Source organism: Uranotaenia lowii, chromosome 2 (assembly GCF_029784155.1).
Source record: "Uranotaenia lowii strain MFRU-FL chromosome 2, ASM2978415v1, whole genome shotgun sequence".
Classification (NCBI taxonomy): Eukaryota; Metazoa; Arthropoda; class Insecta; order Diptera; family Culicidae; genus Uranotaenia; species Uranotaenia lowii.
Window position 1 is genome coordinate 316,273,067 of NC_073692.1, and position 27,029 is coordinate 316,300,095.

Sequence of the window (27,029 nt, forward strand, 5' to 3'; positions counted from 1 at the left end):
CAAAACAACAAAGCAGCTATCTCAACAAATCTAAAAACTTTTATTTTTCGAGTTATTAAACTTTGCTTGAAAAATTTAACAAAATGTGATTTGAAGATCTTATTTTATCACATTAAAATGATTCTCACATGAAAAAATTATAATAAAAATATTTATTCCAGTGTGTCAATCGTTAAAGTATAATATGAACTTCATAATGCCATATTTGCAAAGCACTAGTTAACTCTCAATTTTTTTAAAAGAAGTTTTCCAAAATGAATGTTTTTTTTTAAATAAAAATGTATGATATGGGTAGATAACTGATCCCTGAGTCCAAAATGATATATTTATCATCTGAATGGATCGTGATTATTGGTTATCATGAAATTACTAACATCTGTCCAACAACTTTTGCTTATCCAGTAAATATTTGTTAAAAAGGTCTAAAAATACTGTATTTATCAAAGAACTAGAAAATTGGGCCTTAAAGTATGCAATGATTTTAGGGGTTTTAGCAAATATAGTAATAATAAAAATGAATGTTTGTCTGTCTGTCTGTTCCCTATAGACTCGGAAACTACCGAACCAATCTTTTGGAAAATTGGTATATGAGGGTTTTCTGGGCCGGAGATGGTTCCTAAAATACTTTTAAACGGCTCCGACTTAAAGGAAGAGGGGCTCTTATACAAAATTAATAAAAGTCCGACATAATTCGAACAATTTTCAGAAACAACTGAGCCGATCAACGTGAAACATAGGGTGTAGCCGTTTCCAAGACTGATAATGGTTATCAAAATACTTTGTAACCCCTACGAATCCAAAAAGGGAGGGCTCCCATACAAAATTAACAAAAATTTGAAACAATTCAAACTATTATCGTTAACTACTGAACCGATCAACGTGAAATTTGATGTGTAGCCATTTTTAGGACCGGGAATGGTTTCTATAATATTTTAAAACCCCTTCTAAGGGGCTGTTCACTAATTACGTAAGCACATAGGGGGGGTGGGGGGGTTTTCACATTTGCTTACGATCTCTTACTAGGGGGGTAGGGGGGGTTTCCAAAAATCTTACGTAAGAAATATTACATTAAAAATTCATCACAGCCACAGCCATACGAAACCATATAACTCAGGTTTTTTTTACTCACTACCTATTTGTTGGTTAATTTTTATATTATGTTATTTATCTTTTAATGTCTTTGAATTAATAAAAAAAATACTGAGGTTCTATAAAACTTATAGAGAACAAATTCAAACCAACATGTCATCAAAAACACTAAATCACATGGTTAAAAAAGATCGTCGCTTTTCGCTTTCCATCATAACAATCTTTTTAATTGGAAAATTTATAGAAACAACAAGGAAAATGGCGCGTTGTGACAACACGATTTGAATTCATCATTTTTAGAAAATGACTTCATCCAGATAAGGCGCTTTAAATGATCAATTTCTTGACAGTTTTTTCAATGATAGACACCACCAACTCTAAATTTTACAAAAGATTTACCAAAAAATCCTAAAACTTTATCGCTTACCGCTGAATGAGTCTGAGCTTTTAGGTTAGTTGACAATGTGATTATCTTCAAACATTTTTGCCCCAATTCTAGTAGTATAGAATGATATACTTTTTAAAAGATTTTTATGATTTTCAGGTAAAAAACATAACAAATTTTTGTATGGTACCTTCAGCTAACCTGATCTTTCTTTTTTAAATCGGAATTTAGATTTTATATTGTTTATTCGATTGGGGAAATTTATTGAAAATTATTGTTACCCCAAACATGTCTTGAATAATGTTTTCTTTAATCGTTTATGACATTTCATCTATTGTTTTGTATAGATTGTGCTTTTCAAATACAGTTGTTTTAATTTTACTTAAAAAGTGCTTTGCTTTGAAGCATGTATGTCACGTTTTTAATATTTTCAAGCTATTTTTGAAAAAAACGGGTCAATTTCTCAAAGAATAAAAAACGTAAGATCTTACTAGGGGGGAGGGGGGGTTTTGAAAAATCTTACTTTGTCTTACCAGGGGGGGAGGGAGGGTTGAAAATTTCCAAAATCGTGCTTACGTAATTAGTGAACGGCCCCTAATAAAAAAAAAATCGGGAGTTCCCATACAAAATTAAGGAAAATTTGACACAATTCGACAGTTATCGTAAACTACTGAACCGTAAAATTTAATGTGTAGCCATTTTCGAGACCGGGAATGGTTTCTATAATATTTTAAAACCCCTTCTAATAAAAAAAAAATCGGGAGTTCCCATACAAAATTAAGGAAAATTTGACACAATTCGACAGTTATCGTAAACTACTGAACCGTAAAATTTGATGTGTAGCCATTTTCGAGACCGGGAATGGTTTCTATAAATTTATAAAACCCCGCCCGCCAAATCCAAGAAGGGAGGCTCCCTTATAAAATTAATGATAATTTGAAACAATTCGTAAAATTTTCGGCAACTTCTGAACCGATCAACGCGAAATTTTGTGTGTAGCCGTTTTGAGACCGAGAATGGTTTTTGTAGTAATTTCAAACCCCTCCAAGTCTAAAAAGGTGGAGCTCTCATCCAAAATTAAGAAAAACAATAATCTTCGAAGGATAATTGTTAAAAATTGATAAACGTAACCGTTTTGACTTAATAAGATGATCTATTGAATTAACTAACCAGTTTTAACCAAATTGGACGATATATTGAACTGATGGATGCTTCCTATTTTAATGAAAGAAGAATGCATATTCAATAGATGTTACATAACAAAAACAATATCTTAGTGTTTTAGTGTTTAGTGTCTTAGTTGTGTTATTGTATTTTTGATCCCTCCTATTTTTCTCAAGGGTGGCTCCTTCAACATTCATACCATAAAGTTCTGTTTAGACTCATAACTCCAGAAGCTCAGATGCCATGAAAAGTAGTTCGCTTTAAATAATGTTTAAATTTAATTTAAAAGGAAGTATACTAAAATTATAACAATTTTAACGCACCTAATTTGTTCTATGAAAGGGGTAGCAATGCACAACGGGTAGTATAGTAGTTAATAAAACCAATATACCTCACTTTTCAAAAAACAAGACGACACATCAAGCACGCCATCATGTGGAGAAATTTCCAACTATCACGTTTAAACTATCTGAACTATTTCTGGCGGATTTCTGACTTGTAGGTGGTGCTGCTGTCGCTTGGGGTGGGGTGGGCGGTACTACCACTGACCACACTGACATGACACTTAGAACAAAAATTCAACCATTTTCTGTCTAATTTTTTGTTGTCAGATTTTGCAGGTTCGCAATACCGACGGCAGGTGGCGAACCTGAAAAATGTGACAAGAAATGCCCTGTAGGAAAAATGGTCCTGTTTAGCCCGATTTTATCGTAGAAATTGCGTGTTTTATTTTTTTAGTTGGGTGGCATTTCCTAACTGGGATAGCATTTCTTCAAATCGATCGATGCGCACTCTGGATTCGACATTGCGTACTGTTGGAAAAATTATCCAGAAAACGAAATCGAATGTCCAGTCAGTATGGTCAGTGGTACTACTGACCAATACTGACTGGACACTCGATTTCGTTTTCTGGATAATTTTTCCAACAGTACGCAATATCGATTCCAGAGTGCGCATCGATCGATTTGAAGAAATGCTATCCCAGTTAGGAAATGCTACGCAACTTTAAAAAAAATTCAGGCAATTTCTACGATAAAATCGGGCTTAACAGGTACATTTTTCCTACAGGGCATTTTTTGTCACATTTATCAGGTTCACCACCTGCCGTCGGTAATGCGAACCTACAAAATCTGATAAAATAATTTGGACAGAAAATGGTTGAATTCAGTGTTCCGAATATCACTCATTTTCAATGAATGTTTCTGATTGCACTTCGCAACTGAACGTACAGCGGTCGGGTTTCGTTATTGATTGCTACTGGACCTACCCGATCATCGATCGTTCAATTCATCGCTAAAATACAGATCACCTCGCACGATGCTTGCTGACAAAACAGTGCAGCACCATCATCAAATTGGAATTTCACCAATGCGCAATGCATATGGCGAATCATGTTGGTCTTCGATCAGGAGTGAATGGATCAGGCAGTGAGTGAGTGATACATGAAGCCGATCATTAGCGTATTTTGTTTGATTTGATACATAGCAAATTAATAAATTTATTTGTTGTTATAACGTTTTTTAACATCAGTATGATCAAAATCAAATTGTAGTTGTGTTTGTGAGGGAAAGATGTTCACTTTCACCGTGTTTTTCAATTTTTACAAGTTCTCTTATTAAACTGTCGTCCGTCACGTTTAAGCTACTGAGAATTTATGGTGTCCCGCACAACTGTTTGATTTTTTTCGTCCTGCAAAAAAATAATTATGAATTTCATATAATTCAGGCAGATACTGAGTGAGCTAAATCCAGAATGGATCAGTTTGTATCTCCCTCATCTCCGATATGCGATGTTTGCTAAACCGATGATTCTGAATGATGCGACTCGGTTTGCATAGCTGATAGGAGCGCTGATCGAGATTGCATACCAGCCAGGCAAAGCAGTTGCGAGAGGCGCTATCCCACTATACAATCAGAATGTTTCCAACAGGAAACTTATCCTGAATGTTTGTTTTGATTGATTTTCGGAACTCTGGTTGAATTTTTGTTCTATGTGTCATGTCAGTGTGATCAGTGGTGTTACCATCAGTGACTTCAGTAGGAACTTTCGTCAGTAGTTGTTGCTGACATGCGTGTCCTCGATGAGTTGTATGGAGAAGGCTGACAAAAGGTATATTTGTGTTACTATATTTGATTTTAAACAAACTTTTAGAATTCTTTTTGTCTGATACTTACAAACTTTGAAATTACCTAATAGATACAAAAATGGTCAAAGCATCTTTTATCTTCGGAATTTACTAGATTTTTGCCTAGAGTCAGGGCACCCTGAAATAAAAATAGAGTCTCCTTTAGTAAAGGATCGAATTTCCTGTAACTTAAAAAAGTTTGACAATTTTTTAGTCTCACAAAAATGCTTCTAGTTCATCTACGGATTCATGTATCGTTCTAACTTTTTGAGCATATAAACTTGAAATTACACGCTGTCATAAAATTCAAAAGACGGCGAGTTGCTGTATAAAGCAATTTATGTATGTATGTTTGTGTGTCCTCCTCCTGTTTGTCTCATGAATCGATTATTTTTGGACATTTAGTTTTTAGAAGGCATTGAAGTTGGAAAGTTTTGCATGATGCCCCAGTTGACGGTATTTATTTAACAGTCAGGCAATTCAGTGAAAATTTTCTTCAAAAAGATCAAACTTGAGCTCAAGTTTTAATGAAGTTAGTCTGACACAATAAAGCAATTACAACTCATTATCTTCCTAATCAGTTTACCAGATAAACAATACGTTGTTTGATAACAGAGATATACACGAAATAAAACTGCATGTTTTAGAAGACTGATCCAAAGCTTAAACCGATACACCATTCTGCGGGGTGATCCTGAACATTTAGTCGACAACATATAGCATGGACCATCTTAAATCTGGACTGCTGGACTGGACTGTTTATTATACCATAGCGCTCCTAGTGGTCGGATCTGGAATGTTCTGACAGTACTTTGTTTTTGAAAAGTTTCCTCTATCAGTGCCTGAAATTTCATTACGATTCGTTTTGTATCAAAAAAGTTACACGTGATGGAGAGCTGCGAGTCAAAAACCCGACCTGGCCGGGTTCAAAAATCGCGAAATCGTTAAAAATGGTCAAATCGACCGTGTGCAGCGTTCTCAAACGTGGAGCTAAGGATCGGAAACTGTATTTGAATGTGTTGAGAACGATCAAGGCAAACCCCGGGTAGTCGGACTATGACATAGCCTAGAAATTCAATGCCGACCAGTGCACCGTCAGAAGGATTCGTCTGCGCGAAGGGATACGATCTTATCTGGCCAGTAGGCAACCAAACCGGACATTGGAGAAGAATGTAGTAGCCAAAGGACGTGCCCGAAAGTTATACAACAAGAGTCCAACGAAGTACGACTGATGGGGTGGTATTCGCCGAAAAGTTCGAAATTTCATTAAAACCACATAGGAATAATTTGTTTGTTATTTTTTCTTTGAAGTGCAATAAAAGACCCACATTTTGAGAACAAAACGTTGTTATTTCGTTAACATAGCTCCGAGATAGACCCGTTTTAATGCGTTAAGATTTTGTATGCTCTACTAAATGTTTTAAAGGAGTTGATGAAACTCAGCTTTGATTCACTGCTATTTTATAGCGTTCTCGCAGGTGTTCATAGAACTAAAATTGTTACTGAGAATCGCATGGATAGTTCCGAACATAACTGAGAAGATGTTTTCTGAACTTCCAGTGATCTCATTGAAATCATTGAAATCATTGAAATCTCGAAGAATCTTACGATAAAAAAACAAATGCATACACGCTATTGTTTAACATTAATTCATCGCATTTCTGGGACCGAGGTGAAATTCTTAAGGATCATAAATCAAGAAACCTACAATCAAGGAGTAACCTTGCATAATGCACCCATGCTAATCAAAACCGTTGCATTTTGTTGCTGGGTGCAAAGGCAAAAGCAAAAGCGAAACGCAAATCGAAACGCGGCGCCGAGTGCCGAACTGCAAACGCCATATGGTGCCAACCTTTTTTCGCACGCAAATTTCCATCTGCCACCCATCCATCCACCGAAAGGACAAAATGTGGGTAGTTCCGTATAGAGTCCTCCTGCTGAATGCATTCTTTGGCGAATGCCAATTTTGATTCGGGAATTCATGCCATGCAGCATGTTGCATGTGATCCAACCACACCTCTAGGGAGGTGGGAGAAGTTTCCGAAAAAGAAACCTTAACACAACATCACAATTTGTGAACGACCGATCAGCTTTTGTTGGCACGACACCTGTATGCAAATTAGCTATATCCTTTTTCTGCACCCTTTTCGTTTCGTTCTTGACTTGTGGCACAGTTTTGTGTGACACGAATTCAATTAGCGAATGCATAACAACAATGCTGCAAACGGTAAGTAATCCTCGATAGTGAAACTTTTATTTATTTATTGACTTTTTATGGTACGTGGCTGATTAAGGCGATACCCCTATTAAAGTTTTTTCAAGTGATGTGTTAGGATTAAATGAGTTTTTTAGCTATCCTGCCACTTTGAAAAAAAAACAAATTGGAACAAATATCAATTTCTTCTATTGTCACCCCCCCCCCCCCCCCTTTCGAAATTTTCAAAAACCCGAAGGGGGAAATAAATAAAGTTTGAAGTATTTAATAAAAATTTCGAAAAAAAAAATTCAAGAATCCAAAAGATTTCAAGATAAAAAAAAACAAATTATGGAAGATGGAAGTTATTCCATCTTTCGTAATCTTGATTTTATTGAATTTTTCGATAAAAAATTACTTGGCCCTTATTCTCCGCCTCGAGTGACGTGACGATAGTAGAGTCACCCAAGTCACTCTATTCCAGCAGTCGGTTTAGGTGAGGAACGTCACTTCGGATGAACTTTGTGAGTTCTTACCCTATTCTTGTAGTCACCGTGGGTGAGAATCGTCGCATTCGGGTGACGATTTTAGGTGACAATTGTCGGTACCTTTTCAAGTGGCGGCAGATAGAAATTCAATGAAAAATTTATGAAACAGGGAATAATTTGGCTCTAAAAGTTCAACAACATTAAAGTATGACCAAGACACGAACGCCACTAACGTTGTAAAGTGTCTATAATTAGAGGAAAAAAAATAAAAAAATTAAAGTATGACCATTTTAAAAACAATTTTCACGAACAAATCTAGATTCGCTGAACTAATTCGGCAATCGATGAGGATTGTCGGTACCTTTTCAGGTGGTGACGAAAAAGAAATTTAACAGAAAATTTATGTACACGGGAATGAAAGGCTCTAAATAGTTAATTAAATGATAAAGAATGATAGTTTTGAATATGTATGATTTTTTTTATTTATTGAAATTTTCTTGGGTTCTTGGGCGCAGCCTCGAAGATGGCGCAGTCATGTTGTAAGTTTTTGTCCAGTTCTAAGATTGCGACCACTTTTCCAAATCTAGAAAATAACAATAAAATCCATTAGTAAAGAATCAGTACGCCACAATCAACTAACTGTTCGGATCGATAATTTCCGGCATGCCACGTTGGTAACCTCGATTGGGGAAAATATATAAACCGGCACCATTCGGAGCCGTCAGCATCTGATTTTGTTTTTTCGGCAATCATACCCAAATCCGAACCCAGCTTTGATGAGCGAAATTTCCACTTACGTCGCACAAATCGTCCGTTTATCATCCTCAAGCAGCTTGCTGTGACCGTACCATTCGATGATGACCATTTTCGAATCGAAATTCTAAATCGTTACACAAAAAACTAATTCGGAAAATCCGAAGCGAAAGAAAAATCAAAACAGCACCAGCTAAATTCTACCATTTTGACAGATGTGTTCATTCGGCCAGTCACCTAGAATGAACCTCTGTCACTTTACCCATATCGACTACGGGAATAAGGTGACAAATCTCACGGTGACTCCGAGGTGAGGTGACAATCATCACGTCACGCGCGGCACAGAATAAGGGCCCTTGTTTTTTAGGTTTTGTGCAATGATTTTCAATGCAACTTTGTTGCATACAAGCTTTTGTGCAATTTATTCAAAATTATTTGTTTTTCGCATTATTTTTTATTGACCCCCCCCCCCCCCCTCCCCCCCTTGCGATGTTCCAACTCCGAGTGACAAAAGAAGGATTTGAAATTTGTTCCGGCCTAAATAATTTTAAAAAAATGCTGTTTGCGGACCGTAATTTGTATTTGACATGTGTTTTAAACGGTTAAATTTAACGAATAATGTTGCAATGTTTATTTTTTTAATCAGAGATCATAAGCTTTGCTTATTCAATGGCGACCGTCAAAAATAAGTAGAGCTTTGGTCACAAAACGTATACCTTCGTGTGATTTCGGATAATCAACAGTCAACAACAAGAAGCAGTTAATGATTTATAATTTATATTTTTAGATCAAAGGAAAAAGTTTGTTTTCATTTTTTGTTTTGTATTTATGCATCATAACCGTATTACAGCTGAATCAGCTTATTTAGTTTTCACGCCATCTAGCACTTTGTTTCAAGTTTTTTTTGTTCTCAAATGTAATTTTCAGTACGCCCTCTATCACGACGACGATTCTCATGGGAATACAGTTTCCGTAACTGGATGTAATTATTCATTTAATTTTCCTTTCTCTTTAGTTTTATGGTTTTTCGTTTATTGATTTGTAATCTTTTATATAACCTTTCCTAGTTTTGTATTGAAACAGTTGCGAGGGAATCGTTTCACCTTCCAGACATAATTCTGGGAAAGCCCAACAATTCCCACAACAAAACTGTTCTGACAACCTTTTGCCTAGTGTTTTTTTTTTTTGTTTTGGGAGTGTGTGTGTATGTATGTATGTATGTTTGGGTTTCCATCGTGATTTGCTCGATTTTTGTTTACATTTTATACTATAGAGAATACTTTTCGAGTGCTTTGCCCCCAACCGAGTTGATCATCTTTCTAGAAAGTGTAGAATGTTACAGTACAGTTTCGCGCTAGTTTTTCGCTTTTCGGTAAAGTTTTACTTTACGGCTTTTTATGGAGTTATATTCAAGTTCTTTTCTTTTTCTTCGTCTAACATCCTTCAACTTTGCTAGCAACTTGTTTTTCAACCATCATTTCTCGAAATACTATGCGAGCACTTAAATATTTACTTAACATTATTTACACATATAATTGTGAATCTTTACTTTTGCTTTATCTCTGATTTCTTTTGGTTGTTTTTTTATTTTTACTTGTTTTTTTTTATTTGACTCGTAATTTGAAGACAACTTTTCCTCGGTCCTCGGATTAGATGTGTCGTTTTAATTTTTTTTTTCATGCAAATAAGCACATTTTTCTTCGGAGGTCAACTCTTTTCGATATATTTGTTTGTATCTGAAGAAGAATTAAATAATAAATTTTTATGAATTTAATGGAATCGTCGGTTTGTTTATTTTTTTTTTTACAATCGAGCAAGACTATCACAAAACTAATGAAATAAAAAAGAAGTGTTCCTCATATGTTCCCCCGGTTCTTGGTTGATTGGTTTAGATTAAATATTTTATTTAAGAAAACATTCAGTTATCTTTTCCACCATTGCTGATTAATTACTCTACACTGTAAAAACAAACAGTGAATTTGTGGAAAAAAAATCTTGAAACGCCATGGCGCGCCAGCTTAAAAATAGGTACTTTGCAAGAATTAATTTCAAAACTTATTTCTGGAAAATCTAGTTAGAATAAATTGTTTTTTTATAAAATGAGATGGAGATCCGACTATTTTCTCGTTTCGAATGAATTCATGGTTTTGTTTGAAAAATATTATGAAAAAGGGATTTGTGACAGCCTTATATTGGCAGTCTCTGCGAACTTTACTTCTTACGGTAGCTGGAAAAGAAAATTATCCTCGATAGTATAGTGTTCAGTACCCCCTCCCTTTGATGAAGTTGAAACTGTGTAAGGTCAGAATGGTTGCATGTGGTTACCGTATAAATCAGAATCTGAAATGTTTTCGCAGCTTTTGATCCACTAGTCAAGTTTTTTCCGTTGATGAATGTAAATCATCTATTCTGAAATTAAAAAAGGAAACCATAAGAACAAAAACTAAAAGAAACTTCCGAATTAACCAATCAACCAGCGTCTTCCGGAAACCATAGGAACGAAGCTCAAGATCGAATACTACTGCAGCAGCGGAAACTTAAAAGAAATCGTTAACTTAAAAACTAATGAAATCGTCGACAGGTTTGTTGTTGCGTTGCCGCATTTTACGTACTTGGGTATCATAGATTCTATTCATATTAATAAAACCAGAAAGGTGAGCTTCATGGAGCCAAAGTAACACCATGAAGCGTCTGTTTGTCTCGGGCTTAGAAAATCGTATGGCTTGGGTAACTTAAAATATCATACTGTAGTAGCGCATTCAAGGTAGGTAGCTTGCCATTTCGGGAACTTGACTTTCTCTCTCTTGAGTGGTGATGAATTTGGTTAAACACAGTAAGTTTGGTTACATATGTGGGGAATTATTTCCCACTGTGGATGTTTTCGTTTTTTCTTGTTGCATTACATGACTGTTGAGATCAATCCGGTTCTGTCAGTTCGAGTACACCAAGAAGGCTCTCTAGCGAAAAACTGTCGTAAACGATTACAGAATAAATGTTTTACTCTGCCCTTCTAACTTTTGCTAACCGAGAAGATCAAGGTCAAAAGCTATTTACATATCGAACAATCGTTTTTTTCTGCTTACTTGCTTTTTGTTTATCGGCGCCTGTTTGTAGGGCTCGCACGATTCCTGCCAACAACACCATTCCGGGCAGGAAGCAGAGCAATCTCCTCGGAAAGTTGACATTTATATAACAATATATATGGTTAGTAGCATTACCTTACACTGAGTGAAACGGGTTCGGGATGAAAATTCGCCAAGCAGCTAAATGTTACCGGCACCGTTGTAGAACTGAAAGTTGTGGAATGCTACCGGCGTCTTGGGACTGGAGCATAGATACAAGAAGTCGTCGTTCTGCAACTGTGTCTGGGTGAAGTTCGGCTCGCTAGCACTTCGATGGAACTTTGGCAGCGTTCGAAGCATGTTTTCCAACATGTTCAGCAACAACCGGAACAGGGGACGCTCCTCGCGGCTGAACTTGATACAATCCTCGACGCACCGTTTCAACGCCTGTGGACAATCCGAACGTACTTTGGTCAGATCTGGTCGTAGTTTACCACAACCAACCATAAACAGAATCTGATCTTTGTTGTTGATGTGATTGTAGGGTAGTTGCTCGGTCAGCATTTCGTATAACACAATACCAAATGCGTAGACGTCGCTTTGGAAGGAATACGGGTTCTGCTCTTTCATTCGGATCACCTCCGGTGCCATCCACAGAATACTACCGGTCGGTTGATTCGATTGTTGCGACCCTGACCATCGGACCTTGGCCGTGGCCAGCCCGAAATCTCCTATCTTCACTGAGAAATCATCATGCAAGAATATATTATTGGATTTGAGATCCCGATGGATAATGTTTTTCGCATGCAAATAGTCCATGCCTTGCGCCGCCTGCCGAGCGATGTCGATCAGCGTATTCAGCTTGAACTTGGTCTCGTTGACGTGAATGTGTTTGTACAGGCTGCTGCCCTCGCACCACTGCGTTACGATCGCTAGGGATGGTTTCGAGACACAACCCATGAACAGCAGTATATTACAGTGTCGAGTCTTCTTCAGCATAGCAACCTCGTTCTTGAAAGCCTGGAGCTGGGCCGGGCTTGGAGTTTTGACGTTCAACGTTTTCACTGCCACCGGACCGTGCCAGTGGGCTTTGTACACTGTCCCGAAAGAACCGGAACCGATGCGCTGCCCAATCAGGATCTCTTCCGCTTGAATGTTCTGAAATTTGAAATTTTAACACAGTTTAAATTGGTACGACGTATTTAAAATAAATCTCCAACTCACCCAATTTTCCTCTGATTGTTTGGGATCCCTGGGAGACAGCAGATTCTTATTGCTTTCATCGGCCGATCGAGCGCGGGGCCGTTTGCTGTGCTTCAACGTGTTGGTCGGCGATGCCTGTGTGGAATGTGAATGTTCTTGGTTTGACTGGGCCTAAAAGAAAGAAAACATTCGGTTTTAAAATCCAAAATCCTGACCCAATTTACTGTTGCCCTGTACTCACAAGTACCTCGAACACCTGCATCGGCCTGCTGTTCATCAGCGTTCGATTGTCCACTCCGAAGAGCGGTTTCATCACATTGTTGATGCACACATTCGGCGCCGAGTTGGACCGATCCTGCTGGTTGAGTGAGCGTGGATGCCGCAGACTAGTGCTGTACCCTCCGGTTCCCGGATTTATGATGCCAACGGTGCTTTCCGGATTGGCCAGCAGATGATGGTAGAACGTGTTGTCCATGTGCCGTTTGCTGCAAACTTGCGGCACCTTGTCTACACAACGCTGATGGAACCGATAATTGCACTGATTGCAGTAGAATCCGGTAAACAACAACCGGCGGCAGCATTCGCAGAATGCCAGCGAGAAAAATGTCTTCCGAATGAATTGATGGGAAATGTAGGTCGGAAATCCAATATCCAGTATGCGGACAAATACTTCTTCGCAGTGTAGCAGCGAAACATCCGTATCCCATGGAATCTGATAGTTGCTGTTGGCCGAAGTGACTTCGCAGATATCGCAAGTGAGATTACGTCGCTTCAGGGCCTTGGCCAGGGCATCCTTCAGTCGCATGCCCGGAATAACCTGAACGGAGGTACGCTGCTGATTCGGCAAATGTGCTCGAAGCAGCATCTTCGAGGTACGACTCAGCGTTCCGCACATGCTGTCAACCTGTGAGGGTTAAACAGAGCAAATGAAGAGAGCTTTGAACGTTTTGTGTCGTGTCGTTTATTCCGTGTGTTATCAGTTAAAAAAAGTTTTTACGTTAACAGAAATGCTTTGAAAATGAGAGTTAGAAGTATCATTTCCTAACAATGGAAGTATACAGATAGAATAAGCGGTACCGAAAATGCGCTGAAATGTGCATTGTGCCGAAGATGCTATAAAAAAAAAGTAGATCCACCTCTTTGTGGAGCAGAGTGCAAACGTGTCTGAATTACTGCAGATGCACGGACGAGAAACCCCCCTGCCTCCCCTTCCTTATGAAGACCCTTGCAAACAAACATTGATTATGATTCTCTATAGGAAACCGACTCCATTTGGCCAAGGTGTGTCACTGGGTTGAGAAATCTTCCCAGTGCATCAGACAGTGCTGATGAGCTGGTTAGGACGCACCGGTAGAAGCTGGAGAGAAGAATATCCCATTTGTAAAAGTTCATCGGGCAGTCGAGAACTCCTAAGCTCTCCGGAGCTTCAGGATCTAGCGGTGGCAATGGCGGGCATTCGGGACCTGGTGGAATGCGCTAGGAAGTAGTCTAAAACCACAAGGAGTGCAACGTTTTCGAGCAAAATTGAGCATAGAGCAATAAGATACTACATCTTATTGCTCTATGCTCAATTTTGCACCCAAGCACCCAAAACATAGTTATTTACCCACTGCGTGAAGGAACTTGCGTTTTAATCAAACGAGCGTTTCTCGATCGACACAAGAAAATTACTCGATGCCCGAACAACTTCAAGTTGCCCGGTTAAAAAACCGCTAAACGTTAACAAAAAAAAAGAAGAACCGCTTCAACCCCTTCATCCACGCGGCGTTGTTTCGAAGTGGCAGCCGAAAAAAAAGAAGAAGTAGTTTCCAAAGCGTGCGTGTGTTTTTTTGAAAAGTTTTCAAAAATTGTTTTTTAAGCCTTTCAAAATAAAAAAAAACCGAACTAAAAACTAAAACTTCTCCCAAATAACCAAGTGCAATATAAGTAAATTCTAAATATCCGCACAAACCCGAAAGAATTGGAAAAAATAAAAAGGGCTACCGCGTCTGGTTTTTTTTTCGAACGCCATCTTTAAAAACTATACAGCGAAAATGGTCAATCCAGCAAAACCAACGAAATCCCAAATACAAACAAGAGCAGCAAGAGGAGTGCAGAACAAGGACCAAAGGAAAAACAGCAACAAAATTAACTCCCGATGCAGCAGCAAAACGCCACCGCACCAGTCTACCGAAGAGATGCCAAACAACGAACCAGTAATTTTTCTCGAACCGCTGAACTCCGAAGCAGAATCCCCTAAACATGTCCTTACAATTGGGAAATTCCTCAAGGACCAAGGTTTCAACGGCACGGACGGTATCGAGAAGATAGGCAAGGCCAGGTTCAGAATCCACCTCAAAGGTAGGTAATTTTTTACTTATTTTTGCTCTTCCACTAGAGCGTCTTAACCAAAAAATTTTTGAGCAACGACAACGTCCAAGAGCATTTGTTTTTGTGAAGTTTGTCCCGCTCGATTTCGACGAGGGTCTGGAAAAGGATATCTCATGCGAGTACCCTGTTTCGGGCTCGCAACGTCTCATGAGAAAAGGAGCAGGAGGAAAGCTCTACCCGACAAACAACATTAAAGTAGAGATTTAAGGCAGACGATCCCAAGACTCCCAAGAGCGGTATATTTTTCCAGAAGGCGATGTCGGCGTTTCGGCCACCCAACCAAAAACCTGCAGAGGACGATAACACTGCCAAAATTGTGGGAAGGAGCACGACAACATGAACCGAGACTGCGATAAGGAACCAAAATGCCTCAATTGCGGCCGTGAACACGATGCCACTGACAGGGATTGCCCAGATCGTCATCGTCGTTCCCAAATAAACAGGCTAATGCAGATAAAAAAAATACCAGTTTCGAGGACGCTCCAAAGCATTTTCCCGTCCTGACGAACCGTTTCAGCGATCTTGTCGACGAGGGCGAATTTCCACAATCCCAGAACTGAACGGCACACACTATGTTTTCCAAATCATCATTCCCATCGTCTCAAGCAACAATAGGGTCGAACCAGAGACCTCGGACTACTCACCACCGAAGTTTCTGCCTCCCAGGTAACCTTTAGTCAACAAACGAATAGAGAACTCAACCTTCAGGAAACCCGAATGATTGACAGACTCGGATACAGCAGCCCTCAAAGCACTAAGGGACCTGTTCGAATTTTTGGAAGAAATAAGAGGTGAAGTCATCCTTGGAGACGATCTTAATGCCCACCCCACTTCATAGAGCCCAGAGACCCCAGAAGCAAACGTGGGAGATTATTGCAAGATCTGATAAATTCATCCTTCTAAACCAGGGGTGAGCAACCTTTTGAAACAACGGGCCAATTGAAATTTGAAATTTTGTCGGCGGGCCGCACTTAAAGTGATTTTTTTAAATAATGAGCAGAGCTTCACGTCATTTTTAAAAACTATTTTTTTTGCGAAAACAAATCTGAAAAAGAAAATATTAAACGAATTCACGTGTTTAAAAACAGAAATTCAACACGACTATTTAAATACCCGATATTAAAAAGGTACATCACTACATCTTTGTTATTTTTAAATTCTCTCAATAATTTAGTAGTAAGTAGTAAAACTTGTCCTCAAAGCATAGTTTTTTTCATACAAACGGTAAAAACCCTGCTTTTTAAAATTGAAGTTTTGTATTGGATCATTGCATTGAGATGCTGAGCAAGGTTGTCCAAATAACAGAAAAATATTCAATTTCACATATTTTTCTACATCTTTTTTCAAGATTACATTCTTTAATCTAGATTTTTTATCCGAATTTTTAATTTTTTTTATCTTATTATTTTATTATATTATTAGCTATCATATTATCTTATTATATTATTTGATATCATGGAGATAAGATTTCTAAAAATATATTATACGCAGCGCACTCATGACTGCGACAGTTGTGCGAACTTTTACATTTGTGCAATATGTCAAATCAGTGTAAAATCTGTCGGAGTCCAACAAAATTCAATTTTGGTATTCGAATTATATGTGAAATAACTCAATTTATCGATGTTTATTATAAATTTTCAACCAAATTTTTGAAAAAGCTTCACAGATAATCGTCAAAGATCTTTTGGGTCGAATCACAGAATTTCAGATAACAATTATTTTTACTTATAACTAATAATATTTTTTTGGTAGCTTTGTTGCCGGCAAATTCATGTTGATAAAAAATCTAAAATCGTTTACCCAGGCTTTATTAATTTCCGTCAATATTGAGAAATAAAAAAATATTTCCCAATTCTCTAATTTAACGTTACGCCAATAAACAATTTTTTTTATGCCTTGAACAGAATAAAATAAATGCTTAAAATGCCAGAAAAAAGTTTACAATCTGAATGACTGTAGGGAATTGTAAAGAAAAGTTAAGGCATTAAATTTGAAAAAAGCTTCGCGGGCCGCACAAAAGGGTCTCGCGGGCCACATCCGGCCCGCGGGCCGCGGGTTGCTCACCTCTGTTCTAAACGATGGTTCCAAGACATTGGTGTCTAGCCAAGGCCGAAGGAACTCGGCTGTCGACCTAACCTTCAGCTCTACAAGTTTAGCCAGCAAAACTATGTGGTCGGTACAGGAAGAAAAATTCGGAAGCGCTCACCTCTCCATACTAGTCGAGATCGGAGGTATCTGCCAAAAATTCTAAACAACTTAATAATAAGTTTATGAGGAACAGGTTATAGAGAAATTCCGTTCATATAATACTCCCCACAAGAAACGATAGATATAACTGAAGAAGCTATCGAAAGCTCCTTCTTCATCATACAGAATGAAAAATGTAATTTTCTTGAGAAATGGTAGTCCGAGGAAATTAAATTATGGTTCGAAGAAAAACGCTCTGCGCTCTGCGTCTATCCCGAGGGATCACAAACGGCTCTTTTATCACCCAACTAGCATAGATAACCATGATGACATGCTATACCAGATACATCCAGCTGATTTAGACATGGCATCACTAAAAAGAGTGAGATTCAGGGGAGAAGTAGATTTCAGTTACATTGTTAGACCAATTACTCAAAAAACAATATGGAGCAAATCACCTACGGCAGAAGCTTTTCTTCGAATGTATAAGCTCAAAATACAGCGAACACAGGAAGATCTTTACAGACGCATCCAAAACTAGCGAGATAGCAAACTACACTTTTGCCGAATCGATAAATAACAACTTTACTATCACCAACGCTGAACTGCTCGCAATCCTGAAAGCAAATCAAAAACTACAAAGAAATCAGCCATCATTACGGATTCCAAATGAATGAAAATGCATTCGAGAAAAACTATATCGCATGGGAAATCTACAAAGAATTCCTACACTCAAATGGAAATACAATAAAGATACAATGGGCACCCAGCCAAACTGGTATCACGGGAAATGAAATCGTCGACGCTGCAATTCGCTGCTTTCAATCAAACCAAAGAGCCACACACCATCTCCTACGGAATCACTCTTGGGGAAACAACATTACTGCAGGGTTTTTGTTCCGTACCGGAGGCAGACTGTAGGTAGAGGCACTTTCGGACCCGCACTTTTCGGTCCCTTCTCGGATGATTTATGGTCGGAATCGGATACTTGCCTTCTAGAAGGCCTCGTTCAAATCGACCAATGTTAACTCAGATCAAATGCAATGGCAATCGAAGAGGCGCAACCGGGCGCCACTGCGTCAATTGTTTGGTTCCGGATTAGATTGTCTACGGCAGGATCAGTTCGCCGGACTTGACGACGATCGAATCGGTTGATTTTTTTCGGAATCTCCTTAACTGAATTATACGTGGTTCCGGATGAAGTTCATCCCGTTCAAATTCCTCTTCGAAAGAGGTTCCTAGGGCAATTGTGCCAACTGTCGCATGGGATAGTGCTGCCGGAGAAAATGGTGAAGTTTCAGGAGTGCGCGTAGAGGAAGCACGAGTCTTGGTGCTAATAGTATTGAGGTTGTTGAGTAGCAGAGGAAGCCCAGGCGCAGACCAACCGTGGAAGCTCGATCTTGCCTCAGAGATCCCAGACATTTGGTTAAGCGGTTGGAACGGTGATTCCGTGATGAACGTATCACAGTGCGAGCGAGTTATGCGTGCAGTAAACATGTAAGTCGGCATTATTGCTACTTTAGTCGCACGGTGTGAGGCGCAAAGCCAATATTAAACAAGCTCACACTCAAGTCATGATTGCTGTTCTTTTGGCCTCGTAACTCGTAACAGGAGATCCGCGAGAAATTCGCCAACGTGATGGCACTCTTCATCACGGCGAACCGAGCGCTGGTGAAGAGGACGTGGTGTCCCCTTTGCGGGCGGAAGAAGAAGGTCAGCGTCTTCGTATCTCAGAGGGGCAGTCAGTTGCAAAAGGATACGAAAGCCAAACCCGAGCCTGAACCCAAACCCAACCCGGTTTAGGGACAAAGGGGTAGTGAGCTCAGATCCGGCTCAACCATCAAGATTGCGGAGTATAGCGTGCTCAAGCAGGAGATACTCGGAGAGACGGCGGAAATCCGTGCCTTGAGCATCCCGATTAACGTCAGGATAAAAAATCTTGAAGAGATAGACACAGAGATAGAGGTCAAGAACGAGTTGAAGGACCTGTGCAAGATCGAAAAAGACCAGATTTCGATCAGGATGCAAGAAGGTCCTCCCAAATCCGGAATACAGGAGGCGTTCGCGAAAATTTCGGTTGCGGTAGCAAACGCAGCACTGAAGTGTGGGCGGCTTAAGGTTGAGTGGGCTGGCAATTCAAGGTACCCCGCCTTCTAAAAGGAGACGGCTGCAACTTCGCGGGAATAGAAACAGTTCAGTTTAACCTCACGCTTAACCTTAACTACGGCCACTCAACACAACAGCTGTTGCGGAAGATGGCATATGGAAAAAGTTGAACGTGGCGTTAGTGGCAGACCCGAAGGACTTCGGATAGCAATAATTGGGTATCCGACAAAGCAAAATTGGTCGCGTTATGGGTTACAAGAAGATACCCCATACAAGAGGTGTCGGCTAGAGAGGAAGGCTTCGTAATAGCCGAAGTCAACGGGATCTTTGTCTGTAGCTGCTACGCCCCCTCAAGATGATCCCTGGAGAGATTCGGAGTCATGCATGTTGGATAGAATCGTTGAAGGTCTCACGGGTAGAAGCACCGTTGTCATCGGCGGGGACTTCAACGCGTGGGCCGTAGAATGGGGTAGTCGCCTTACAAACCCCAGTTTTAATCTTAAATATCATTATTGCTTATTGTAAAAAAATTCAAAAAAAAATGACACATTTTAAGCAATTTACTAAATATTGAATTTCTACTTCGACTACGAAGTCTATTGATAAATGCCCAGGATTCAATAATTTGATTGCTTAACACAAAATATGAATTCTTGAGCATAATACAATTTTCGTTTATTTATAACGAGCAAACCGGAGTAGCTTTCCAGCGTCATCCGGTTTTAAGTTTAAGCCAAATTTGTCACATATTTTTATTCATCTTTCGTCTGAATTTTGTTAAAGCTTACGAGGTGTTACTGAAAAATCATGCCACCCAGGAAACAAGTTTCATCGCCCTGATCTACTGAATGATCTCTAAAAAATAATTTGTAATTAAAAGTTTCTTACAAGCAATTGGTAAATACGATAATTTATTACATCCAAAATATTAAAAAAATTGTTTTGTATCAGTAGTATCGTTTTTTTTTTCAAAATCAACGGTTTAAAAAAAAAAAACAAATATGTCCACATGGACATCTGGTTTTGCTAAATCTCCGCGCTTGTCCACGGAGAGGGGGGAGAGGGTGGATGAATCTTATTTTTTCTGTCTAAGTGGTATTTGAACGGCCCCGTTTAATAATATCCATTAATAAACCTCGACACACTTGAATCATAAATGATTCTAAACTTAAAAATACAAATGAAAACCAACAGTAGAATCAAACGTTCTCCGTAGGTTCTGGCAGCCCTGCGCACAAAAATCGGACTGCAAAAGCAAAATATTCGATAAAAAATCAATTTTCCAAAACGAAAGGAAAAAGGAATCTCGACAAACTAATGAAATAAAAGGAAAAAACCAAGAACTTGAACTGACCTCAACCCGTTCCTCGGTCGGATCCGGAGGTTCACTCGGTTCGCTGGTCGATTCCCGTTCCTTTTCGATCTGATATTGATGATGAAGCTGCTGCTGTTGTTGTTGGAGTTGTTGCTGTTGCAGCATTTGTAGTTCCTGTTCCTGTTGCATTTGCTGTTTCCGCTCCACCAGCTCCTGCTCCTTGGTTTCGAGGTCATGCAGCTTGGAGGTCAGCTCCTGGTACTCCTCCAGGTAAAGCGCCGGGGGCTGCTGGAAGTCGGCGAACTTCGCATTCAGCGCGTCGATGTTCTCCCGGGTGACGTGAATTACGGATTTGATGTTCCGGAGATCTTCCTCCAGCTGCGAGTACGGATCGAGTGGAACGAGCTGCTGCTCATCGTCGGTGTCATCCGTTTCGGTTGACATCTGCGGGTACATCGTTGCTCCTCCATCGTCCGGATACTGGCCACCGTAGTGTTCCAGATTGACAGCAGCCGACGATTGCATGTTGTTGTTGGAATTGTTGCTGAAACTTCCGCTACTTCCCAAAGGGCCACTGTTGGCATACTTCACCGGATGACCACTGCTTGAACTGCTAACATTTTCGTCGAATATGGCCATCAAACGTAAACCGGACCTGCAATTTCCCTCCCCTGCTGCAGGGCAATTGTCTCTGGCACCAGCACTTTTCCGGATTTTGTATCCCGTTTTTCAGTAAAACATGGCACCACCAAAAATAAAAAACAAAAATTAGCTAAAATCCCGATTTTACTACACCGCGGGAGTGCGGAACATCGTTTTTCCCATTCCCAATCCGAGGGCTAGCGGGACGGATTCGACCGGAACACAAATTACACCCGAAACACGGTAACGCACCGAGAACGGTCCTATTTTCACGGAACTCAAGGTTTTTCAGGATGATTTTCGCGATTCGATTCGATTAGCGACCAGAAGAAAATCCTCGCACACATACACACACCCCGAAGTGTGAACGCAAAACAGGATTCTTATAAGAGTTTTTCACCTTTTGACACTGCTCGGCTTCTCGCGAATCAAAACCGCAAAAAGGATTCCGGAAAATGGTGTAACATTTGGAAAGGTATTGTTCGTTGTTTCATGGCCAATAATTGAGTAAAAAAATTGTACCCTTTCAAAAACAAGATCTTTTTATGCGTAAATTCTGTGTTGAGAAATTTTATTTCGAATCATCATTCGTAAGGAAGACAAATTTACTAACATTCAATCAGTTACTGACAATTTAAGGATATTTGAATTTATTCCGAACTAAAAAAAAATTTAAATCAAGAATTTTCTATCCAAAAATGTATTTGATTTCGTAAGCCCCTTGTCGTGCCCTGGTGGCAAATTTCATGCGGCGTGTTTTCTCCTGAAATGACAAAAAAGAGCCTTTCGCTTGTCATCGTGACAAAAAGGGATATTCGTTCGCATCACTTTTTCGGTTTTTCTCGTTGTCGGTTGTTATTTGGTCGCAACGGCGGTGATTTTTTTTGATTTTCTATTGAAATTGTAACGAAAATTGCTGTTCAGTTCGGTTTATTTGGTTCCGGTACAGTGTCGATAGTCGGTGCCGGTAAATTTGCTTTCATAAGTTTCGTATATCATTGCTGGTGCTTCCAATATCGGCTGCCTGGTGAGGTTGCAGATTTTCGAAATCGGCACAGGGCGTAATCCGAGCCCTTGCTCCGAATATCCTCAAAACCGGATGCCCATCGTTGCCATCTCGTTACCACCGAATGTCTGAGCTTGCTCTCGTTACCCCGCAGCGTTATGGACTCGGAATACTATGATGGTAAGTACTCGAAACATCTTCCGACAACCGGTTCTTAACCATGCTTTTCCATACGCTTTTTCGCAGATCAACAACAGCAACAAAACCAGCCCAAGAAATCGGCCAAGCAGAACAACGCTCTGCCGCTATGGGGAAACGAAGGTACCATGAACCTGAACCCGCTGATCCTGGCCAACATCCAGGGTTCGAGCTACTTCAAAGGTACGTGTTCGAAGGTAAAACCGGATGAAGCCCATGATGGCCGATCATGTAAGCTTACATTTGTGGGATAGTTTTCAACTAATCGAGGGTTTTTTTTTCAATTTCTTTTCGGGGTGTCATTCTAGTGTCCTTGTTCAAACTGAAGACCTACCATGAGGTGGTGGACGAGATTTACTACCAGGTTAAGCATTTGGAACCGTGGGAGCGAGGCTCCCGGAAGACGTCCGGCCAGACTGGCATGTGCGGCGGAGTAAGTAATGGATTTCGTATGTTTAGTTGTTGTAGGTTGTTGGTACCATATTGTAATTTTTATAAGAAAAGAAACATGGACAATAAGCTTTTCACCAGAAGTCCAATTTCAATCATTTTATTTTTAATAATATTATGAGATATAAGCCCTTAGAGCGATAATGAGTTTAGAGTGCATAAATGCCACTTTCGAGAAAAGGCATTTGAAAATTTTTGTACTGACCGATTATCCATTGGTTTTTGGAAAGATGTGGTTTTGCATTCAATTTTTTGCGGATTGTTTTTTCTTTGAAACCATTCAATTTCTACAATTTCTATCGAAATCAATTGAATTTGCGCTGTACATTTATTCATCAAATGTTTGTTAAGTAGCCGGAAATGAAAAAAAAAATCCAACAGAACAGAAAAAAGAATCCTTAGAATTCGGTTTCGGTGAAAATATTGAAATCGTTTGGAATCCTTTATCTTTGTAGCTTATCTTTGTTTTACTTTTTCCCTTCCAGGTCCGTGGTGTCGGTGCCGGTGGCATTGTGTCAACCGCCTTCTGCCTGCTGTACAAACTCTACACCCTTCGCCTGACCAGGAAACAAGTGAACGGACTACTTTCCCACACCGATTCACCGTACATTCGAGCTTTAGGTAACTTCTAGTTCTGTTCTCGCACTTCACAATTTTGATGGTTCTTTTTTATTGTACCCAAGGATTTATGTACCTTCGCTTCACTCAACCTCCCGGTGATCTGTACGATTGGTACGAGGATTACCTGTTGGACGAGGAAGAAATCGACGTCAAAGCCGGCGGCGGCCAGGTAGGTAGTGATTCGTAATATTCGATTACTGAAGAATATTTTCAGTTTTGTTAACGATTGACGCATTCATACGCAGACGATGACAATCGGTAACATGATTCGGCAGTGGCTTACCAAGCTAGACTGGTTCTCGACTTTGTTTCCGCGTATTCCCGTTCCGATCCAGAAGCAAATCGAATCCAAGCTAGAAAAATTTGCTCGAGACAATAATGTATCGTTTGCGGATACATCCGCGGATCGATACACGAAAAGTGGTGCTCGTTCATACGAGCGACCTGGTCTGAGTAGTGCTGGTCCTGCCAGCTCTCGATCGGCCACGGTGAGCTCGGGTCGAGAAGATCGTTACGGCAGTGGGGAGACCAGCCGTGGCAAGCGATCCGAATGGAGCGGGCATTGCGATAGGGAGGAACCGCCTCGGTCCAGTGCTAGGTACGATCGGGCAGATGACCGCAGAGATAGAGACCGGGATTATGACAGAGATCGGGACAGAAGGAATCGCGACAGGGATTACGATCGAGGAGGTGGCAGGGATCGTCGTGATCGACGATCACGATCCAGGGAGCGCGACCGCCAACGGGATAGAGATTACGATCGGAAGTACCGTTGAGGGGCTAATCCGGCCAAGTATTCTATGCTTATAAATCAATCGTTTAATTTATTCCGGAAGTAAATCTCTTTGACGAACGGTTAGAAAATACTTAACAATTAGGACTAATCCAACAAAATGGTAGCAAAAATTACCTAAACGAAAGCATTGAAAAAACAAATTCGATGGATCGAACAAAATGATTGCACTTGTTCTGGGAAGCGCTAATGAACGGAACACAACTCAGTACCTACCTTTGCCCTTTTTATTCAGTTAGTAGATGATAGCAGATCAAAAACTGGGCTTACTAAAGCTCAGTGCAGCAACTTCATTACGGGCTACTTTCTTCTCAGCAGTAACAATAGATGTACGTTTTTATTCTTGTTTTCAAATTACAATCTCTCATTTTTCTTAACGGGTTTTACAATTTTATCTACTCTGAATGGGGAGATCATAAATTATTACAGACAAGCAATTTTTTCCAAATATTTTCGTCGAAAAGTATCATAAAACATTGTTGTTATTTCGTTTGCCAATATTTAAAACTGTTCAAATGTAGTAGTACTTCTGAAAGTTATAAACGGGTAGAGAAATAATCAAATAATCAGATTTTCTAACAATGCGTCGTACCTCAATCCGCTACAAGGTGTTTCTTTTTTCCTTTATCAAATTATATGATCAAGATTACATTTTTAACTATTGCTTTGCAATAGTTTATTAGAACTGAATGCATGGAAACATGTTTTTATAAAAATAGTATTCATTAGTGAAACCTACTTGTAGGACAGGTACGACGCAATAATTACGAAAAGATTCTACCTCAAAACAATAGAAGAAACTTAAATTGAAATGTTAGTTCTGTTACACACACACACAAATAGCATAACAATAGCACGATCGAAATCGGTCGCATACTAGACTAACCGTTTATTTGTTATTAAATCTACTATCTAATAATCTTTCTTTCAGCTTTTACCTTTTCTACCTCCTATTTTGTTCCACTTACCAATAACCTTCAATCATTACCTCTTATATCACTTTTAAAGCACACATAAACACATTTTAAATTTCCTTATACACTATCAATAAACCTTAAACATGTTATCTCACACAAACATAATACACCCTCACCGATGGTATTTGATGTTAGTCGGATGTGCACCCTACAGAAGTATCAATATGCAATTCTCAAGCATCAGATTGTCTTTGTTTCCAAATAATTCAAAAATTAAAAAAACACCCACAAATCTGCTAAAAAGTAGTAAGTAGAACTTCCACAAATAAAAAAAACTATGTACACAAAGTACTCGAACCAATCGATGAGATTCTACAAACTGAAAGAAAGGTGAAGTTCAAACAAATAATTTTACCTAGGCAAAAAGAAATGAGAAGACTATGAGTGCTTAAAATCGACAATGGCTCAGGTTTTAGAGAAATTCGTATAAACTTACAAACCGAACATAAAGAAACTCAAAGCAAAAACATACACACATTCGAAGCTGACTTACACATGCTAATAGGCAGGTCAGTGTACGCAACATTAGAGACTGGATCATTGGAAGCAAACAGCAGCAGCATCCCTTTTTTTCGAACATTGATTTTCTAACTCCAGTTTTGGAGCGGAAAGCAAATCAAGCATGTTGTTTTTAATTCTTACGGTCTTGTGTGGTATGAATGCGTTTTCCCCGGGGAAGGTGTGGCTTGAGGAGACCACCAACAATAAACCTGTGCGATTGCGCCACTAGGACACTTAAGAAGCTTGTAACGGTAGCGTGAGTTGTCAATGATGAAGCAAAATAAAGAGCGAACGTTTAAAAATAGTTTAAAAGTTGGTATCGATCATCCGAAACTGAATCCAATTAACAGATGGGTAAGAATGGGCTCTCTAGCTATATATTTTCTTTAAAGGTTTGTACTTATTATTTATTTACATGGTGTTCCGTCTCACGAAATAACCTGATGAACAACATTCCTTCAATTCACTCGGTCCTCGGCAACCGTTCTCCATCTTCTCAGGCATCTAACATACACCAGACCATGCCCAGAAGGAATACACCGAATCCCAAATGTAGTGCTGAAGGTGGCGGTACAGACCATTCCGGATACTTTCAGAGTGGTGCTACAAAAGTGTCTCTACGAGGGATCTTTTCCCAATTCGTGGAAAACGGCGAAGTTGGTGCTACTACCGAAACCTGGGAAACCCCAGGGCATCCATCATCATACAGACGCGTCCTGACGTAGGAAACCGAAACTGGGTTACGATCTACTGCCCAAACAGCGGGTGTTCCACAGGGTTCCATACTCGGACCTGTGCTTTGGAATGCCATGTATAATGAGGTTTTAACGCTGAAACTACCAACAGGCGTGCAGATAGTCGGATTTGCTGACTGATCACCGGCGAAACAAACGAGAAGGTATAAGACCTTGCAACGGTGTCCGTAGAAAGGGTTGGCATCTGGATGGGGGGAGTTAAGCTTCAGATAGCTCACCATAAATCCGAAGTTCTGCTCGTGACTAATGAAAGAGTTGGGCCGCACATGGAGATTACTGTTGGAAGGCACACGACATCTTCGAAACAGCAGCTCAAATTCCTTGGAGTGATGGTCGACAATCGCTTAAGTTTTGGTGCGTATGTCAAATACTGTTGTGAAAGTGCATCGAAAGTCATAGATTCATTGGCCTGGATTATGCCGAACTGCCATGGTAGCCAAGGAGTAGCAAGAGACGTCTCTTTGCGAGCTTAGCACTGTCGTCACTACGATACGGAGGAGCGGTCTGGAGCTCTGCCATAGAGGTAGAGCGCAACAGATCCAAATTACGGAGCACACATCGGCTGAAAGCCATGCGAGTTTCCTATGCATACAGGACCATATCAGCAGATGCAGCTTTTGTCATCGCGGACATGATTCCCAT

The 27,029-nt window shown here is 39.8% G+C and overlaps 2 protein-coding genes across 4 annotated transcripts; one reads left to right on the forward strand and one right to left on the reverse strand.

The window, feature by feature from the left end:
• Positions 1 to 8,958: 8,958 nt before the first annotated feature.
• Positions 8,959 to 21,446, reverse strand: LOC129746700 (raf homolog serine/threonine-protein kinase Raf). The gene is made up of 4 exons (XM_055740552.1): positions 20,484 to 21,446; positions 12,705 to 13,367; positions 12,485 to 12,634; positions 8,959 to 12,418 (listed from the first exon to the last, which is right to left on the reverse strand). Exons 1-4 carry the CDS (start codon positions 21,081 to 21,083, stop codon positions 11,462 to 11,464), a joined length of 2,370 nt encoding a protein of 789 aa, XP_055596527.1. The 5' UTR covers positions 21,084 to 21,446; the 3' UTR covers positions 8,959 to 11,461.
• Positions 21,447 to 21,923: 477 nt separating this feature from the next.
• Positions 21,924 to 25,919, forward strand: LOC129744734 (pre-mRNA-splicing factor 38B). Of its 3 annotated transcripts, none has more exons than XM_055737416.1 (6): positions 21,924 to 22,272; positions 22,339 to 22,487; positions 22,599 to 22,723; positions 23,226 to 23,361; positions 23,424 to 23,530; positions 23,607 to 25,919. In XM_055737416.1, the coding sequence occupies exons 2-6, from the start codon at positions 22,400 to 22,402 to the stop codon at positions 24,135 to 24,137; spliced, it is 987 nt and encodes a 328-aa protein (XP_055593391.1). In that variant the 5' UTR covers positions 21,924 to 22,272; positions 22,339 to 22,399; the 3' UTR covers positions 24,138 to 25,919. The 3 variants fall into 3 exon arrangements, with proteins under 3 accessions (XP_055593391.1, XP_055593390.1, XP_055593392.1); XM_055737415.1 differs by having other exon boundaries at positions 22,339 to 22,473; XM_055737417.1 differs by having other exon boundaries at positions 22,339 to 22,473; positions 23,424 to 23,534; positions 23,607 to 23,771.
• The last annotated feature ends 1,110 nt before the right edge of the window (positions 25,920 to 27,029 follow it).

Coding starts and splice junctions, on each gene's coding strand:
- LOC129744734 (XM_055737415.1), top strand. CDS start 22,251: ATGGACTCGGAATACTATGATG. Junction 22,474..22,598: donor GGGTTCGAGCTACTTCAAAG/GTACGTGTTCGA, acceptor GTGTCATTCTAG/TGTCCTTGTTCAAACTGAAG. Junction 23,362..23,423: donor ACCGTACATTCGAGCTTTAG/GTAACTTCTAGT, acceptor ATTGTACCCAAG/GATTTATGTACCTTCGCTTC.
- LOC129746700 (XM_055740552.1), bottom strand. CDS start 21,083: ATGGCCATATTCGACGAAAATGTTAGCAGTTCAAGCAGTGGTCATCCG. Junction 12,635..12,704: donor TGCAGGTGTTCGAGGTACTT/GTGAGTACAGGG, acceptor TCTTTCTTTTAG/GCCCAGTCAAACCAAGAACA. Junction 12,419..12,484: donor AACAATCAGAGGAAAATTGG/GTGAGTTGGAGA, acceptor TTCAAATTTCAG/AACATTCAAGCGGAAGAGAT.